The sequence below is a fragment of the Lolium rigidum genome, chromosome 7 (genome assembly GCF_022539505.1).
Source record: "Lolium rigidum isolate FL_2022 chromosome 7, APGP_CSIRO_Lrig_0.1, whole genome shotgun sequence".
Classification (NCBI taxonomy): Eukaryota; Viridiplantae; Streptophyta; class Magnoliopsida; order Poales; family Poaceae; genus Lolium; species Lolium rigidum.
In genome coordinates this window covers 126794266-126814449 of record NC_061514.1, presented here as the reverse complement: position 1 = coordinate 126814449, position 20184 = coordinate 126794266, and the positions used below count along the sequence as shown (strand labels likewise).

Here is a 20184-nt window from a genome sequence, read left to right as displayed (position 1 = left end):
CTCCTTTTTTTTTAGAAGGAGAAAGTTTGAGATCTTAATCAGCCCGCAAGCTACTCGACTACAGCCCAAGGCCCTCTTATCCTTTTGACGAAGGCCCATTCATCATTACATTTCGCGATAGTTCGTCGGTGAACGTGATAGATTTCCTCCGGCTATTCCTCCGGCCACCGTCGCCGGATTCTCCATCGAAGACCCTAACCCAGGGACACCGCCGGTAAGCCGGGCCACCGTCTTCGTCTCAGAAATCCACCTACCCTTCAAATTACGCCTTCCTCTTCCCCTCCCGTCCTGATTCGCCCCCGCTGGCCAGATGCCCGCCGAATCCGCATCTCGCGGCGACCTTCTAGAGCCGCACGCGTCCTCCATGGAAGGAACCAGCAGCGGGGATGATGAGGCGGAGTACTCTTCGAACGACACGGTGGCGGCGGCGGCGGCTGACTCCGCCCCGTACATTGGGCAGCGGTTTCCGACCCACGACGCGGCGTACGAGTTCTACGGCGGGTACGCGAAGCGGCGCGGGTTCTCGATCCGGCGGCACCGGACGGAGGGCAAGGACGGCGTGGGCAAGGGGCTCACCCGGCGGTACTTCGTGTGCCACCGCGCCGGGAACGCGCCCGCGAAGCCCTTCGGCGACGGCGCCGCGCCTCAGAGGAACAGGAAGTCCTCCCGCTGCGGGTGCCGAGCGCTCCTCCGCATCGGCAGGGACGCCGGCGCGGGGGGTCCGGAGTGGCGGGTCACGGGCTTCTCCGACCACCACAACCACGAGCTCCTACGGCAGGACCAGGCGCGGCCTCTCCCGCCGGCGTGCCGCGTCATCTCGGACTCGGACAGGGACCGGATCTTATTGCTTGCGAAGTCTGGGATCTCTGTGCAGCAGATGGTGAGGATCATGGAGCTGGAGAGGTGCGTTGAGCCGGGGAGCCTCCCGTTCGCCGAGAAGGATGTGAGGAACCTCATTCATTCCTTCAGGAGGCTCGACCAGGAGGAAGAGAACGTGGACCTGGTTAAAATGTGCAGAATTTTCAAGGAGAAGGATCCCAATTTCAAGTATGACTTCACCAAAGACGCTAACAATCGCCTTGAGAATATCGCCTGGTCGTATGCATCGTCGATTCAGTCTTATGAGGTATTTGGTGATGCTCTTGTGTTTGACACCTCTAATCGGTTAACTGCGCTGGACATGTCGCTAGGTATTTGGATTGGAATGAACAACCATGGCATGCCTTGCTTCTTCGGTTGCACGCTTCTAAGGGAGGAGAATCTGCAATCCTTCACTTGGGCAATACAGGTAACTATTGAGGGTGGAAACTCATGGTCCTCTTTGCAACTGTTCTCTTAGGAAGTCTTTGTTATTGACAGGTGTTTCTCAACTTCATGAACAGAAAAGCCCCTCAGACTATATTGACTGATCAAAATGTATATCTCAAAGAAGCAGTTGAAAAGGAGCTGCCCAACACAAAGCATGCGTTCTCCATCTGGTGTATTGCAGCCAGGTTTCCATCTTGGTTCAGTCCGGTTCTTGGGGAACACTACAATGACTGGGAAAATGAGTTCTATAGGCTGTACAGCATGGAAAGCACAATAGACTTTGATCTTGGGTGGAGTGGCATGGTGGACTGCTACGGACTACATGGAAATAGGGATATTTCTAGTCTGTTTGCATCACGGAGTAGCTGGGTATCGCCATATTTGAGAGGGCATTTTTTGGCAGGGCTGACTGCTTCTCTAGGAGTATCAAAGTCAATAAATGATTTCATTCAGCGGATATTGGGTGCTCAAAGATACCTATCCCGTTTTATTGAGCAGGTGAGAGTTTCATCTTATCTTTGCCAGATGCCATTTTTTTTGCTTATGCTGAATTGCTGATTAGATCTCTCTCTAAGAAAAACTGTGATACCCTTTTCATTAGTCAATGCTGCTTCAGATGAGTTTACTGTACTTTGATGCATGCTTACTTTGTGCAAAGTGAAAGGGGCCTTATATCTTTCATCACGTTTTATATAGGTTGCACTAGTTGTTGACTACAAAGACCCAGCTGGGGAGCAACAAGCAATGCGACAAAATTTGCAGAACATAAGCTTGAAGACATCAACTCCCATGGAAGGCCATGCTGCGGCTATTCTCACCCCATATGCATTCTCTAAGCTACAGGATGAGCTTGTTGCATCTGCCCATTACGCATCCTTCCACTTGGAAGGGGATGTTTTTCTTGTCCGGCACCATACCAAGACAGAAGGCGGGTGCATAGTCACGTGGAACCAAAGGGAGGAGCTAATTTCTTGCAGCTGCCAAATGTTTGAGTCATCAGGGATCCTCTGCAGGCATACCCTGCGTGTGCTCACATCGCTAAACTACTGTCAGATCCCGGACCATTACCTTCCTGTCCGATGGCACAAAAACTTGCCTCCGCCTTCCAAGTCCTTGAATCATAGCGGAGCATCACAGAGGGTGAAAACACTGCAGTCTATTGCCTCGGCTCTGGTTAGCGAAGCAGCCAAATCAGATGAGCGGATGGATCTTGCGACACACGAGGTTTCAATCCTCTTGTCCCGGATTAGGCAGCAACCTGTTTCAGTGAATGTTTCAGGTGACAGTGCTCACTCTTCACTGGCAGCAGTGGCTAAGTATTGCGTTTCTTCAGAGAATGTAAATATTAGTAGCAAGTAGAGACCTACAATGGCTTTATTTCCGGAGTATATCCTTGGCATTCCAAGGGCAACCGTTCTGAAATGTGATGTCCTGTTTATTCTTATTAACATATCATCGGGAAAGCACACTGCTGATTTCGAAAACATGGATAACTCAGAATTGGGAAACCTGCACAGCAGTGCAGCTGCAATCTCTTGTTTGGACTGATTCCGTAATGATCTCAGCAGTGGAAATTTTCCATTCACATCTGGGGAAGTATGTGTCAAATTCTACAATGACTGATTTACATTCGTCCAAGCCGTCTTAGCTCAGCTGGTAGAGCGCGTGGCTTTTAACCACGTGGTCGTGGGTTCGATTCCCACAGACGGCGTGACCTTTTTCTTGTCGAGAGGGACAAAGACGGACTCGTTTCCTTGCTAGGTTTTGTTTTGGGGTTCTTTCTTTGTTACTCCTGTTAGATGAGTATGTGATTAACCATATTAGGTTCTTGCATCATCCTTAGTACTACATCCAATTCAAAAATAAGTGTCGCTACGGACAGAATATTATTTTCAAAGACATTTCTTCTAAAATTTCCTGAAGAAAATGGATATGATGGACCGTCTCACAGTTACTTCCATAAAACTATCAAGGGAAAATCTACCCAGAGGCGCCGCATAAGCAGCACTCCGTGCGACGCGCCAATAAACTGCATCGCGCCCTATAAGCGACCGTGACTTTTTTCCATTGTGAGCTTCCAACCCCACCCGCACCGCGTCACCTTATCCAGTTATCATTATCCCCGCAAGTAGCTCCGGACCACACAATCTGCCCTCTCTCTCATCAGTCATCACGTGGAGCTGCGCCGCCGCCGTCGAGCATCTGCGGCGCGCTCGCTACGAGGAGCCGCAACTAGCCAGGCCTTGGCCTGCGAGCATCTACGGCACGCTCGCGATGAAGAACCTCTGCTAGCCGGGGGAGGCCTTCGCCGCCGAGCATCTACGGCGCGCTCGCGAGGAGGAGCCTCCGCTAGCCGGGGGGATTTTTGCCGGCGACCATCTACTACACGCTCGCGAGGAGGAGTCTCTGCTAGCCGGTGGAGGCCTTCGCCGGCGAGCATCTACGGCTCACTCGCGAGGAGGAGGAGCTGTCCCAGGGGAGGCCATCGCCGGCGAGGATCTGCAGCGTGCTCACGAAGAGGACGAGGTGTCCCTCGTGGCTGAGGCTGTCGCCGGCGAGGTCCGCGGCGTGCTCATGGGGACGGTGCCGTTCCTAGGGCGAGGACGTCGACGAGCGTGTGGAGGAGGCGCCCTTCCCCATCGCAGGGACGTCGTCGATGAGCACGAAGACGCCACCGACAAGCGCGTGGAAGAGTAGTCCATCCATGCGTTACCTGGCAGTTAGGCTTATTTTAATCTGGAAATTAGGCTTAATGATTCTGGCGATTTTCTCGCACCATGTACAATGGTAGAGAAAGCATGCTTTCTCTTATCCCGCCACATCAGCTAGAGAAGGCATTAGATATAAGTCATACAACGTATTATCTCTTACTGCCATCTCTAGCAATTAATATTAATAATTAAATTTTGGTAGGAAATTTGTTGCTAAGGGAAGACATATGTGATACAATGGAGAAAATAGTCTTCTCTTATTTTGTAAGAGATGATCCCTTAGCTAAGGGAAGACAGTCTTCTCTCTCTTCATTCTCTCCCCTCCAACTAAGCAAAAATCTGACGTGGCATCTCTAAGAGAAGGCTGACATCACCCCATTGTACGTGAACAACAATTGAACCTGGCAACTGGGCGTAACTAATCCGGTAACTGCAAATTAATATGTTAATTAATAATTAATTTTATCTCACAATTAGTAATTATGGCAATTAGACCTAACTAATCAGGCAATTACTAGTAAACAAGACATGTGCTGCAGCCGGAAAGGAACGGTAAGAACAATGCCAGAAACATTTGACCTCTCGTAAAATATATGTGGGTGTAGATGCGCTCTTGTTTTTATCCACACAAGTCAGAAGCGATTGCTGTGCATGCATGTAGTATCGCCAGGTTTCCGAGACACATCATATCGGGCTGACACACTATGCTGTCGCGCGTTGAAAAGTCCGGATATGAGCCGCCGCACGGAAAGAGTTTTGTGCGGCGCCGCTGTGTAGCAGCGTCCAACTATCAAATAAAAATTAGCAACCATCGACGGCTACGTTTGGGGATCTTAACAATGACATTTTTTGTGTTTGCAGCGACAAGGATTAGCCATTAAGCAAAGTTGTTTCAAAACACACATCTATTTTGAGGGGGGCTAATTGGCGGTGGTTTTGTATCTTTTGCACTTTCACTTCATCGATTTGAATGATTTAGCATTTTCTAAACAGATCGATGGATTCTATTCGTTTGATGAAACATCTCTTTCGACCTACCGACCGGTGAGTGGTGTCTTATAAGAGTTTACAAGCAATGCTAGCATTAAGAAGAAAGAAACAACAAACACATGTTTGCCGGCAAATAAAGCTCATATAGTTTCCGCAAATACGGGACGGGGCCGCACTGGTCGCTTATCGAATGGTGCAAATGATACGAGTACTATTATAATCCACTCTCCCAATCGTGAATTTGTGGAATTTGTAAGTGAAATATGTGAACCTAGTTTACATTGTATTTATTTGTATTTTGAAGCTTATTTTTGATGATTTTCTTCTAGTCAATGTTTTATTTAACATGAGTCGGTTCAATTTTTGGTTAATTTTAGGAAGTAAAATGAGTCGGACAGCCGTATGTCCGGTGGAGGTGGAGGGGCCAGCACCGTTGCTTTCGGTGGGTTAGAAGCTAGGGGTCAACATGGAACATGTGCCCGGGAAGCCTGGGACGCTTCTTGGGCTCGGCTTCCGGTTTTACTGCTCGGCTGCGCAGCGATAACCCTTGTAGTCATCATGGCCAACATAGACTTCACGTTCGTTCCTTCACTTTGGTTCGCTTTTTTCTTATTTCTTAAACATGATGCTGCATTTAAATCTTTTCCCATATCAAACTCACGAGTTGCTGGTTTGGTGAGTTCTCTTGTTGCAGCCTCTGGTATGGTGTGTTTGTGAAGCATTTCAGTGGCCATTCTGGACATCTACGCGATGTCTAGCAAGCGCCGTTTACGACGCCTTGATTGGTTGTTTACAGTCGGAGATGGGTAATTGCATGTCTACTCTTAACATAAGTTTGGGGGACAAAGGGTAAAAAAATCCCATTTAAGCCAATCCCTATGAAAAAATCTTCAAAGAACGGTCGAAAGCGGGGGGGGGGGCAGTGGCCCCCTGACATGCACATAGGTCCGCCACTGTTTGCGTTCTTAAGATTCTTTTGCACTTTTGCCATCTTTTCTCCTGAACCTTAATTTTAATTCGTTAACACAGTGTCTTGATGGAGAAAAACTAGATTGTTTTGTACATATCTGGATGATGAAGTCCCAGTTGCATGTGTATGGGTGGCCTTAATGAAATGCTAATCTTCTCGTGCTAATCAAGAGATGTTGCAACTGAATTGACACTAGGAAGCATTGGCACGGCGCCACGCCATGCCCGTAGGGTTATCATGAGGAGATTAACAAAAAAAGTAATATTTGTTTCTTGAATAGAAAAGTTTTGGATGATATAGTTTTCTTTGTGTCGAAATATATGTGGAAGAAGGTGATAGTATTTTCGTAAGGCGATCGTGAGGTGATTAACAGAAGGTATTAATATCATTTTTGAATAGACGATGTGGCAATTAGTGAAGTATTTTATTTCTCACATTTAGCATAGCAGAACCATGAAGGTACTATAGAAGAAGGCAATTACATATGGAGAGTTACCGTCTGCAAATTATTGCTAAAGATTGCTGCCCATGCACATTTGAAAATTATGAAGATTGCTACTTGCACATTTGAATATTACCGGTGAGTGGTGTCTTATAAGAGTTTACAAGCAATGTCAGCATTAAGAAGAAATAAACAACCAACACATGCTTGCCGGCAAATAAAGCTCATCTAGTTTCCGCAAATACAATGATATATCGTGTAGATATATGCGTATAGACACGTATTTCATCGCAAAGAAAATGTATACACACGTATTTCATCGTCCAATGCAATACGAGTACAAGTGGCCTAGCTAAGAACCGCACCTAACTAACTGCTCTGGATACTAAGCGACATCGGCGGCGGCCGGGCCGGCGACGGCGCACCGGGGGCTGGTCTTGAACCCGACGGCCGGGAACGACTTCTTGAGGGGCCCGACGCTGAGGGTCACGACCCCGCCGCCCACCTCGACGCCGGTGACGGGGACCCAGACGAACAGCACGCGGACGCGGACGCCCTCGAGCCCCGTGACCGACCCGGCCGCCAGGGATCCGGCGAGCCGGATGTCGTAGAGGACGCGGTAGCCCCCGGCCTCGACCTCGCAGACGTCGTCGAGGAAGAGCTCGAAGGAGCCGTCGTCGTGGAGGAGGTACCGCCGGGCGGTGCTCGGGAGGAGCGCGCGCGGGAGGCCGAACAGGTCCATGAGCTCCGGCACGGTGGGAGGGTTGTAGGGCGCCGTCGAGGTGGAGCTGGTGAGGAGGAAGCTGAGACAGAGGAGGATGAGAAGGCTGGGGGATGCAATTGCAGCCGCCATGTTGACCATTGGGGGTTGGTTTCTTCTTGTTCTTGGTTTTGGCGTTTGGATGGGAAAGTGCCGGTGGAACTCTTCTTTTTTTTTGAACCAGGGTGGAACTCTTTTCTAGTTGGGTTTGGGGAAGATGGAATAAACGACGAATCTTCAGTTATACTTTTAGCTTGAGGAAGGCTGGAAATGCAAGATTACGATAGTCTTGGAGAAAAGTTCAACTCCTCTGGAACAGTAAAATGTACTGGAGGTGCTCAGGTCAGGTATCAGGTTAGCCAATTCCGACCAACAGTTTTGGATTTTGCTTGACGCTTAAAAGGGCAGATACATTGGTTGACAGGCCCTGTTGGTTGATAGGCTTTTTATTTATTTCGTGACGCAGAAACAAAGATGAAAAAGCTTGTGAGAGTAATTCGCAAAGAAAAAAAAATGAGACTGTGAGCAAAAGAAAGCATATTGTACAATACTGAAAATGTCTCATCTTACCAAGAGATCATCCCGTAGCTGATTAAGAGAAATCAAATCTCTTTTTTCTATTTCTAACCAGAAAGTCGGGCGTATGTAGCTATTGAAGGGGTTAAAACAAAATTTTATTCTTCCTAGCAATGTACTCACATTATTTGTATCTATGTTACACTTAACCATATATGATCAGGAATACACAGGTCATCAAACAACACATGACCTAGCTCTAGAGCTAGAACTAGAAACACTTGTTTTCTTCGTTTCTCTACACATGTACGTGAGTTTTTCTTTGAATATCATATTCAAAGAAATAAGAGTGAATTCCAATTTTTACTCTGCATTTGTGACACATATTACCTCATTTAGTGGAACTTCTACTAAAATACAATATTTAGGAGACTTTAAACACGGTTTAGACCTAATTTATTATTTTACTTATTATTGTTAGATAGAATAGGTATGATACGTTGATATGGAGCGATAAAATATGTAAATATAGAAGGGCCTTATGGACGATATATGCCCAAACTTTTTTAATCCATATGTTCCCTTCATCACTAAGGTTTTGATATTTTTGGACCTGGATCATCACCTAACACCTTGCCCAATGGACACACACGAAAAAATAAGGGTACAGAGCCTTTAAAATGGCAATCTAAACAAATTTTTACTCGGTGGGGTAATTAATGTCACAAATACAAAACTACAGGGTAAAAAGTGAAATTCACTAAAGAAATAAACTAAAATTATAAATCTTGAGTTAGATAATAACACTTTATTATTGCCTCTACGGCATAGTCCTTTAGTCTTCCACTTGCATTAGAGTTAATAATCTAGTTACGGGACTTCGTTAACACCAACGGAACTACCATGCTCCTCATCATTTGCTCGTGGTATTTTTAACGGGAAAAGGCCCGAGGGCAGTGGAAGCTTCATTGATCAAGCGGTGGGTACAAGTTTACATCAAATCTCTAAGCAATAGGGAAATACAGGATAAGGTTGTGACTTTTACAAGAAAGACCCTAGAAATTAAACTAACAACGCAATCAAATCCCTAGTCTTCTCCACCGCAACTGCCACAAGACCTCAAGGCTCGGGATCCAGCGCCGCCGCCGGGGAACATGCCACTTGGGGCGATGCCGGTTGTGGATCCTTTGTCGAGGTCGATGAAGATCCACCGCGTCGGCACATCACCTTGGAGGAAGAAGAAGCTCGGGCCGTCTTCACACCCGAGCTTGGAGTGGCTCCCTTCGTCATGGATAGCTGCTTGGACCTCGTGGGAACTCCTAGGAACACAGCTTCTAGCGCGCGCATCACCGCCCGCATGCGTACACCCTGACGCGACCAAGAAGAAGCAGCAGACCGCTAGCCGCATCGGCTCCTCCCCTCGCCTCAATGGCCGGCCAGAGGATACTCCGCAGCACAGCAGCTTCGCTCTTCTAGATGGCAACGAACTGCGGCTCTATTCAAGGAAGCGCCGTTCGTCTCCTTGCTCAGCTGCTTCGACCAGAGAAACAAGCAGAGGAAGAAGATGAACCTTAAACTGCTCCAGATCCGGTCGCCAAGATCCGAAGGCCCGCTCCACCTACCGGGCATGCAGCCCACTACCAGTAGAACACCATACAATCTAATCCTACTCTGTACACTTCAGGCAACCCCTCCTTTTCTCCTCCATACGGAGACGCGCCGGAGTTGAGGCGGGGGAGCGCCCGGGAGCGAGAGAAGACTTAGAACAGTATTGTAGCGAGGAGATAGAGAGAGAGGAAGGGGGGAAATGAGAGCCTCACCTTTGCTCTTGGTATAGACTTTGTCTCTTGAAACTGAATTCCTCGGATCTGTATAAATATTGCATAATCTTTCACACTCGTTTCTCAACATGTGGACTAGTAAAACCATAATTTGAAAGCGTTTGGTTTTATAGTGTAACCTCGATTTCCTTGCCGTACCCACAACTCTACTATCATATAGAGCTCAAGTTGATCCAGCAAAGAAGAAACAACAGTAAAGAACCTTTTCAATCCTCCAGCTCTCCCTCCAGACTTCCAAAGCTACAAGGTGCTACGCCTTTATTTTAGAGACTGCTTTGGTGCATTGCTAAGAACTCTGTAGCATATTGCGTCAAAATTGAATTTGATTACATAGTCTTTCCATTGATTGGATTACTAAAAAAATTAGCATCAATGTAACTCTTACAATGATCAATCCAAATAATTGTGAACATTTCTTTAATCCTTCTTGAGTTAGCTTATAAACTGCTAACCAAAAGTTACCTTGGTGTTTGTCGCTAACACTTTAGCGTAATTTTGAAACAACTATTTTGTACATGTCATAACACATATTATGGATTTAAGTGCAAAAAATTATTACCATAATATTTCATACCCTCTCATTTGTTGATCATGATGAAAGAATCTTGCTAAGTACTATTTTATATGACTTGGGATTCACCCTTCCCTTGTATTCATCCACCTTAAACACCTTTAAGGTTGTGCTTTGGATAATCTCTATAGGTGCCTCTATCTCCATAGACTTGAGTGCCCTATAGACATCATGATTTGCCCAAGTCTTGTTAAACTTTCTTTAACCGACTTTTTCACCGTGTTAAGGAAATCATATGCTTTTAACCATATGTCTTTCACATATAAAATACTTTACGCTCCCACTTTACTTTCGGAAACAACAATTTGCTTTGCCAAAGATAAACTCTTTTTACCTCTTCATCAAGACAAACACCTTGATGATCACTTTAGACCATAAATGGTCCTCAGAAGATTGCATCTTTTACCAGCTTCATTGATGGACAAAACCAAAGGACACCTTAACACCTTGATGATCACTTTAGACCATAAATGGTCCTCAGAAGAAGCATGGTTAGGTCTGGGAGGCCCTTGGCGTGGAACGCATCATCGTTGTGACAGGTTCATTGCATGGAAAACAAAGATTTTCTACCGCAAAGACGAATCATCAAAGATCCAATCTATGGAAAAGCCAAGATCTAACCTATGATATCGAAGCAACGAGATAGATGAGAAACTAACCCTTGAAGAACCAAAGCTTTAACGAGATTAGATCTCGTGGTTGATGTAGACGATCCTTCGATGCTGCAATCCGGCAGCACTTCCGTACTCGGTCACACGTATGATGTCGATGATGTCCTTCCTCTCCCCGTTCCAGCGGGCAGCAGAGGTAGTAGATCCCCTCGGAATCCAAGTAACATGATGACGTGGTGGTGGTGGTGGAGGATAAATTCCTGCAGGGCTTCGCCAAGCCTCCGCGGGAAGGAGGAGGAGGGAGAGAGGCGGCGCCTAGGGTTTAGGGGGATGATGTGTTGCGCCCCAAACCTCCCCTCCCTCTTATATAGGCGTGGGGGGCTTCCTTGGCCCCTCCTCCAAACCCTAGGGTCGGCCAAAAAAGGGGGGGACTTTCCCCCCAAGTTAAGTCCCTATTTTCAAGGGATTTCATCTTATCCACTTGATCCAGCCTCATGGGCCTTGGGGGGCTGGTGTGCCTGGTCCATGTGGGCCTATGTGACCCCCTCCGGTCCATGTTGGTCGTCCGGGATAGGTGGGCCCAACTATGGTACCCTCTGGATCCTTCTAGAACCTCCGGTACAATACCGAAAAATCCTGAACTTTTCCGGTAACCCGGAAAATGACTTCCCATATATGAATCTTATTCTCCGAACTATTCCGGACCTCCTCGTGATCTCATGGATCCCATAAGAGACTCCTGATACGCGTGCAGCACACGTCCGTTGGGAACCCCAAGAGGAAGGTGTGATGCGTACAACAACAAGTTTTCCCTCAGTAAGAAACCAAGGTTATCGAACCAGTAGGAGTCAAGAAGCACGTGAAGGTTGATGGTGGCGGAGTGTAGTGCGGCGCAACACCAGGGATTCCGGTGCCAACGTGGAACCTGCATAAAACAATCAAAGTACTTTGCCCCAACGTAACAGTGAGGTTGTCAATCTCACCGGCTTGCTGTAACAAAGGATTAGATGTATAGTACGGAAGATGATGTTTGCGAAGAATAGTAAGAACAATGTTTGCAGTAGATTGTATTCGATGTAAAGAATGGACCGGGGTCCACAGTTCACTAGTGGTGTCTCTCCAATAAGAAATAGCATGTTGGGTGAACAAATTACAGTTGGGCAATTGACAAATAAAGAGGGCATAACAATGCACATACATATCATGATGAGTAGTGTGAAATTCAATTGGGCATTACGACAAAGTACATAGACCGCTATCCAGACATGCATCTATGCCTAAAAAGTCCACCTTCGAGGTTAGCATCCGCACCCCTTCCAGGTATTAAGTTGCAAACAATAGACAATTGCATTAAGTATGGTGCGTAATGTAATCAACACAAATATCCTTAGACAAAGCATTGATGTTTTATCCCTAGTGGCAACAACACATCCACAACCTTAGAACTTTCTGTCACTATCCCAGATTAAATGGAGGCATGAACCCACTATCGAGCATAAATACTCCCTCTTGGAGTCACAAGTATCAACTTGGCCAGAGCCTCTACTAGCAACGGAGAGCATGCAAGATCATAAACAACACATATAGATTGATAATCAACATAACATAGTATTCCATATTCATCGGATCCTAACAAACGCAACATGTAGCATCACAAATAGATGATCTTGATCATGTTAGGCAGCTCACAAGATCGAACAATGATAGCACATGAGGAGAAGACAACCATCTAGCTACTGCTATGGACCCATAGTCCAGGGGTGAACTACTCACACATCAATCCGGAGGCGATCAAGGTGATGAAGAGTCCTACGGGAGATGATTCCCCTCTCCGGCGAGGTGCCGGAGGCGATCTCCTGAATCCCCCGAGATGGGATTGGCGGCGGCGGCGTCTCTGGAAGGTTTTCCATATCGTGGCTCTCGGTACTGGGGTTTTCTCGACGAAGGCTTTAAGTAGGCGGAAGGGCAGAGTCGGAGGGTTGACGGGGGCCCCACACGCTAGGGCGGCGCGGGCCCCCTAGGCCGTGCGGCCCTAGTGTGGCGGCGCCTCGTCGCCCCACTTCGTATCCCCCTCGGTCTTCTGGAAGCTTCGTGGAAAAATAAGACCCTGAGCGTTGATTTCGTCCAATTCCGAGAATATTTCCTTTGTAGGATTTCTGAAACCAAAAACAGCAGAACAATGACAGCGGCTCTTCGGCATCTTGTCAATAGGTTAGTGCCGGAAAATGCATAAATATGACATAAAGTGTGTATAAAAGATGTGAGTATCATCAATAAAGTAGCATGGAACATAAGAAATTAAATTATAGATATGTTTGAGACGTATCAACTCCGAACAATATTCGATCTCCATCTCATATTCCATATCTACTTAAACAACATCGAACCTTAATTGTGTCACCTTACGGTTCGTGAACTATGCATACATGATCGAGACACCTCTCCGACCAATAACCAATAGCGGGACCTGGAGATCCATAATGGTTCCCACATATTCAACAATGACTTGGTGATCAAATGAACCATTAACATGCGATACCGATTCCTTTTGTCGCGCGATACTTTACTTATCCGAGGTTCGATCATTGGTACCTCTATACCTAGTTCAACCTCGTTACCGATAATCATACCGTGATATGTCATCCCTTGTGACCTAGTCACATGCTTGCAAGCTAATTGAATGACATTCCACCGAGAGGGCCCAGAGTATATCTATCCGTCATCAGGATGGACAAATCCCACTCTTGATCCATGCGCTTCAAATCATACTTTCCAAACACTTAATTCCATATTTATAACCACCCATTTACGAAGTGGCGTTTGATGTAATCAAAGCATCCATCCGTTGTAAGTGATTTACGCAATCGATCTCATGGTCGAAGGATTAGGTTACTATGTATTGAAAGCTTGTAGCAAAACGAACTTAATGACTTGATCTTATGCTATGCTTACTATGGGTGTGTGTCCATCACATCATTCACCTAATGATATGATCTTTTTATTAATAACATCCAATGTTCATGATCAGGAAACTATGATCATATATTAATAACAAGCTAGCTAAACGAGAGGCTTTACTAGGGACTGTGGTTGTTTACAAAAAAACACATGTATCAATGTTTCCACTTAATACAATTATAGCATGTGATGTAAACATTTATCATGAACACTAAGATAAAACAATAACTACTTTATTATTGCCTCTCGGGCATATCTCCAACACGTTGGACGCGAATAGGGTGAGCCCCTTATCCATGGCTTCCTGGTACGTATCGATGACCCTAGACAACAACATGAGCGTGGCGCATGAACTCGCAAGAAACACTAGAGTGCATTCCGCAAGCGTTGCCCCGTGTGCCACGTGCTCTGCTGCCCGCACCACCGCGTGCTCCGCCGGCCGCGAGCGCTGCCTCGTGAACCACCTCCTCCTCTACCATGCTCAGTCGCCCCTTGCCCCGCACGGCCGCACTACCTAGAAAACATGGAGGAGATAAAATGAGGAGGGAGAGTAGATAAAGTTGCAGCCTTTGGAAGAGGCCGACACTAAGATTCACATAGACGTGTCATCTTTGATGCAAGTCTGCTCCAAATTTTGACCAGAAATGCATCCAAGCGGACACTTCAATCAGTTTAGTTGTCCCGCTAAACCATAATTCTACCTTTTTCCCTTTCGTGTGGATAAAAGTGGATACAAAATGCTTCATTAGAGATGGCTTGCGAATAAAATACGGCCGACCCCAATATGTCTATTTGGGGGGAGAAATGCATCTCCTGATGTAAGAAGGCCCCCCCAGCACTATCATAGCCATTCAAATCCCGGAGATTCGTGCAAAGAGTCTTACAATGGCACCCTTCCCCTATGCTCAACGATTTTACATACCATCCCTCAGGTTTTTCAGGCTATTACACGTTTCATCTCTCTTTCTCTTATCACATTATCAAAGTACAATTACCATTTGTACCAACCAAATAATTCTTCAGTGATTATTCAACAATTTTTCATGCTATTTTACTAGTTTCACACAATATGTTAAAGTTTTTCACAAAATATAAACAATATTCATACAAGTTTTTTATAGATTTGATAAAGGCTAAGCCCAAGGGTGTGCCCGATCTTCACGGATTTGGGTGGAATTCGTGGGGGAGGTGGAAGAACGCGATGAACACGAAGAACGCGGAGGGGAATCGTGGGATACAAACTCACACACACACACACACACACAAATCAGTTTGTCCTCGTTGGCCCGAACCACCAACTCGATAGAAGTTGCAGGAAAAGACCTTTCGGTAGAAGTCCCGCAAAAAGATAGACGAATCGAAATCCTAGAGATCTAGAAGGGTGAAAAGACCAAATCGATAGAAGTGCAAGCAAAAGACCCAAAGGCAGAAGTGCAAGCAAAAGACCAATATTGGTAGAAGTCACCAAAGAGATACAATAGGATTCGATCGGAGCCCGGGTGGGTACAAGATCTAAGATCTATGGTAGGGTTCCCACAAGGGTGAGCAAAGCTCAGGTTTAATTTCACATCAAGTCTGAATCTCGGATCTGAGCCAACAAGGCTATTTATAGTTGGTGGGGCGAAGGGGTAAGTTACATGCTGAATCGGCCAGTTTTGGTGCTGAAACGCGTATGGGCGGAAGTTCCGGCCTCAGGGGGCGGAAGTTCCGGTCGGGCGGAAGCTCCGATCGTCTTGGCGGAAGTTCTGGCAGGATTCCATGTAGACAACATCTTGGCGGCATCTGGGCGGAAGTTCCGGTCCTGAGGGCCGGAAGTTCCGGTCGGGCCGGAAGTTCCGGCCAACTTCCGGCCTAGTTCCGGAAACTGTTGATTTCCTTGCAGCACTATCCAGTGTTGTTTTGGCATGTTTCCGAAACAAGGGTGGAACTTGGGCGGAAGTTCCGGCTGGATGCTTCTTCTTGGGCGCTGGAGGGCATCTGGGAGGCATCTGGCCGGAAGTTCCGGTCCTGGGGGGTGGAAGTTCCGGCTGGGGCGCTGAGATTCCATCTTCTTCATTTCCAGCTCCCTCTCCATTGGCTTGGTCGCCATGGCTTGCGTCTTGACCGATGTACCTGATTGAACACAAGGTATTTGCATGAAGTAGCATGCCATCCAAAGAGGTATCAAATGTATATGTGGAAAGGAGCGAATTCACCTCTTGGTGTATGGCTTGGACTCGAGCTCGTGTCATTGGGCCACGAGGAGGGCTTGTCGGTCTTGATGTAGTGTCGACCTTGGGTAGGGTTACATAATCTCCCCCCTTGGGAAAGATTCGTCCTCGACTCTATGGTCTCTTCATCTTCATGGTATGGTGAGAGGTCGGACACATTGAATGTGTTGCTCACCAAGTACTTGGACGTTGGTATGTCGATGCCGTAGCCTTTGTCGTTGATGCGCTTGAGGACCTTGAAGGGACCATCGCCTCGGGGCTTGAGCTTGGAGTTTCGTTCTTGAGGGAAGCGGTCTTTGCGAAGGTGTAACCACACTAAGTCTCCTTCCTTGAAGATCCTTGCCTTCTTCTTCATGTTGAGTCTAGTGGCTTGACGAACGAATTGTTCCTCGATTGTTGCCCTTGTGTCTTCATGTGGTTTCTTCATGTATTGGGCTCGCTTGTCGATGTTCATGTTTACTTGTTCATGTAGCGGAAGAGGAAGTAGGTCGATCGCCGTAGGTGGTTCAAACCCATAGACCACCATGAATGGGCTTCTCCTTGTTGTAGAGTGCTTGGCACGGTTGTAGGCGAACTCCGCATGTGGGATGCAATCTTCCCATGACTTCAAATTCTTCTTGACAAGGACTCGTAGTAGTGTGGAGAGGCTTCAGTTCACCACTTTGGTTTGGCCATCGGTTTGTGGATGTGAGGATGAGGAGAACAAAAGCTTGACGTTGAACTTGGCCATTAGTATCTTCCAAAGGTAGCTCATGAACTTGACATCTCGGTCCGAAACAATGCTTCTTGGTACACCGTGGAGTCTCACAATTTCCCTAAAAAACAAGGAGGCAATATGTGTAGCATCATCCGTTCGGGAGCATGGTATAAAATGAGCCATTTTGGAGAATCTATCAACCACTACAAAAATTGAATCATGACCATATTTGGTTCGAGGCAATCCTAGCACAAAGTCCATGCTTATATCGGACCAAGGGGCAAAAGGAATAGGCAACGGTGTGTAAAGACCATAAGAGTTGGTTGTAGACTTAGCTTGTAAACATGTTGTGCAACGGTTGCATAGGCGCTCCACATCTCGCTTCATTCTTGGCCAATAGTAATGGGTAGATAGCATGGAGAGCGTCTTGTCTCGCCCAAAGTGTCCCATGAGACCACCTCCATGTGACTCTTGCAAAAGCAACTTACGAAGAGAAGACTCGGGTATACAAAGTTTGTTAGCTTTAAACAAGAATTCTTGGTGCAAATAGAAATCATCAATGCCCCTTTGACTAGAACACTTTGCAAAAATTGGGCCAAAGAAGGTATCAGAGGCATAGAGGTCTTTGATTTCATCAAGACCCAAAACATGGACATCCAAACAAATGAGTAAGAGGGTGAGCTTGCGGGAAAGAGCATCCACAACAATATTGTCCTTGCCCTTCTTGTATTTGATTACATATGGAAAGGACTCAATGAACTCAACCCATTTTGCATGTCATTTGTGCAAATTGTGTTAACTTTTCAAATACTTCAAAGACTCATGGTTGGAGTGGATAACAAATTCTTTTGGCCAAAGATAGTGTTGCCAAACTTCAAGAACACGAATCAAAGCATAAAGTTCCTTGTCATATATAGGATAGTTGAGGCGTGTGCCATCCAACTTCTCGCTATAGTATGCCACGGGTTTTCCATCTTGCATAATAACTCCACCAATACCTAGTCCACTCGCATCACATTCAATCTCAAAAGTTTTGGAAAAGTTCGGAAGAACAAGAAGTGGAGCCTCGGTAAGTCTCTTTTTTAACTCATCAAAAGCTTTTTGTTGGGCCTTGCCCCACACAAATGGAACATTCTTTTTCGTAAGTTCATTCAAAGGGCAAGCAATGGTGCTAAAATCTTTCACAAAGCGTCTATAGAAACCGACAAGTCCATGAAAACTTCGAACTTGACCAACGTTTGTAGGAGTGGGCCAATTGTGGATGGCCTCAACCTTCAAAGAATCAACTTAAATCCCATTGGCGGAAACCACAAATCCAAGAAAAACCAACTTGTTTTGTGCAAAGGTGCACTTGGGAGATTTGCAAAGAGATTTTCGTGGCGCAAGATGCATAAGACTTCTCTCACATGTTGCACATGGTCCTCGAGATTTTTGCTATAAATGAGAATATCATCAAAATAGACAACCACACTCTTGCCAATGAGAGGTCGCAAGATGTGATTCATGAGATGCATGAAATTAGATGGAGTATTGGAAAGACCAAATGGCATGACAAGCCATTCATAGAGACCAAGTTTGGTCTTGAATGCCGTCTTCCATTCATGACCAATTGCCATGTGGATTTGGTGGTAGCCACTACGAAAATCAATCTTAGAGAAAATCGTGGCACCACACAATTCATCAAGCATGTCATCTAAACGCGGAATGGGATGTCGGTATCGAATGGTAATGGCATTGATGGGGCGACAATCCATACACATTCGTTGCGACTCATCCGGTTTAGGAACGAGAATCACGGGAACCACACAAGGGCTTAAGCTTTCACGTACATACCCTTTTTCGAGGAGGTCTTGTATTTGGCGTTGAATCTCCTTTGTGTCTTCGGGGTTGGTGCGGTAGGCGGCGCGGTTTGGTAGAGGGGCGCCGGGTATTAGGTTGATGCGGTGCTCGATCCCTCGAAGCGGTGGTAGTCCATGAGAAAGCTCGTCGGGAAAGACATCTTGGAACTCCTTCAAAAGAGACAACAAAGACGAAGGAAGTGTTGTTAAGTTGTTAGTCTCCGAGGATGGCCCCTTGCAAATGAGCACATAGTGCAATTTGGTGGATGGGTTGTGGTGCACTTCTCTTATCTCACTCTTGGTAGCTATGAGGACACTCTTCATCTCACTCACATATGGCTTGTGGCGCTGATACGTCTCAAACGTATCTATAATTTCTTATGTTCCATGCTAGTTTATGACAATACCTACATGTTTTATATGCACTTTATATCATATTATGGCATTTATTGGACTAACCTATTAACAAGATGCCACAGTGCCAGTTTCTATTTATTATGTCTGTTTATTGCAGAAAAGGCCCAAAAACCAAAGTGCTCGGAAAAATCCAGAAAAATCACAGTAATTCTATTTCGCCAGAAGACTCACGGAGCCAGAAGGGCCAGGCCAGAGGAGGCCCAGTGACATAGGCATCCCCAATGGGCCTGCCGAAGATGGTACCCGGGGTTTACTGAAGGCCCACGACTCGAAGAATAAGAAGAATCGGAGGCCCAAGTTATTATTAAGGAAAACTAGAGTTGTATTAGGAAGCACTACTTGTAATCTTGCGGGATGGGTTGGAAACCCTCCCGGACTCTGTAACTTGTGTATTATGAATCCCTCGACTCCACCTCCTATATAAGGGGGAGTCGAGGGACAAAGAGAGCATCGATTCATTGTTTCACGCAACCCTAGTTTTCACATCGTCGAATACTTTTCGGCTGAAACCTTCGAGATCTACTTGCCCTCTACTTCCGACTAAAACCCTAGTCTACAACTTGTAGGCATTGATAAGTTAATCCCTTTTCAATTGGCGCCATCTGTGGAAATTATAGGTGTCAAGGATCTGATCTCGATGGCACGTTCAAGATCGTCGACTTCGTCAACTGCAAGCAATGCGATGGACAGAGGTAAACAGATCGAAACTGGTCTAGTTGATTTTGTTCCTCACCCGCCCTCCCGTTTGGATGCATATGCGTATCTGGAGGAGGCCTTGGAGATGACGTTCGGAAAGTTCCACTTCCGCGTCGAGAAAGAAGGAGCGCATCATCTCGAAATTCCTATCTCGTCGGGATTATCGGCGGTCGATTCCGATTTATCGAGTTCAACATCGTCAATCGAGTCAGGCGACGAGGAGATTTCGTCACCACGCTTCATCAGCACTATGGCAAGTGCAAAACTTGCCAAGATCTTCAGCGACATGTCTTTCGAGTCATCTGCGGACTCCGATATAAGCGGTGACTCGAGCAGTATCAGCAGCTTCAACTTCATCGACAGATCCACTAGCATTGGCAAGGTCTTCACCAATCTATGTGATGGTGTCACCAAACCAGATAAAGCTCAGAATTCAAAATATCATCAGATCTATGGAATTGGAGATTCGAGTCGCCCACAGGAGGAGACATCGGAGAACTTCGACGAGGCGGGAAATTCATATGTCGATCCTGCAGATCTCACGAGAGGTCTAGGAACAAAATATATCGGACCAGGAACCCAAGAGATGGTGCGATTTCCGCATGCAGTATGGGATCGAGTTGCAAGAGCTATTGATGGTACAGAGCC

At 46.3% G+C, this 20184-nt stretch overlaps 2 protein-coding genes and 1 non-coding gene across 3 annotated transcripts; 2 read left to right on the top strand and 1 right to left on the bottom strand.

The window, feature by feature from the left end:
- Positions 1-310: 310 nt before the first annotated feature.
- Positions 311-2667, top strand: LOC124671970 (protein FAR1-RELATED SEQUENCE 11-like). The gene is made up of 3 exons (XM_047208280.1): positions 311-1288; positions 1360-1806; positions 2005-2667. The coding sequence occupies exons 1-3, from the start codon at positions 311-313 to the stop codon at positions 2665-2667; spliced, it is 2088 nt and encodes a 695-aa protein (XP_047064236.1).
- A 279-nt stretch (positions 2668-2946) lies between these two features.
- Positions 2947-3019, top strand: TRNAK-UUU. Its single transcript has one exon. It is a non-coding gene; the product is annotated as a tRNA-Lys (tRNA).
- Positions 3020-6658: 3639 nt separating this feature from the next.
- Positions 6659-7330, bottom strand: LOC124669966. The gene has a single exon (XM_047206494.1). The coding sequence runs from the start codon at positions 7281-7283 to the stop codon at positions 6807-6809; it is 477 nt and encodes a 158-aa protein (XP_047062450.1). The 5' UTR covers positions 7284-7330; the 3' UTR covers positions 6659-6806.
- Between the last annotated feature and the right edge of the window lie 12854 nt (positions 7331-20184).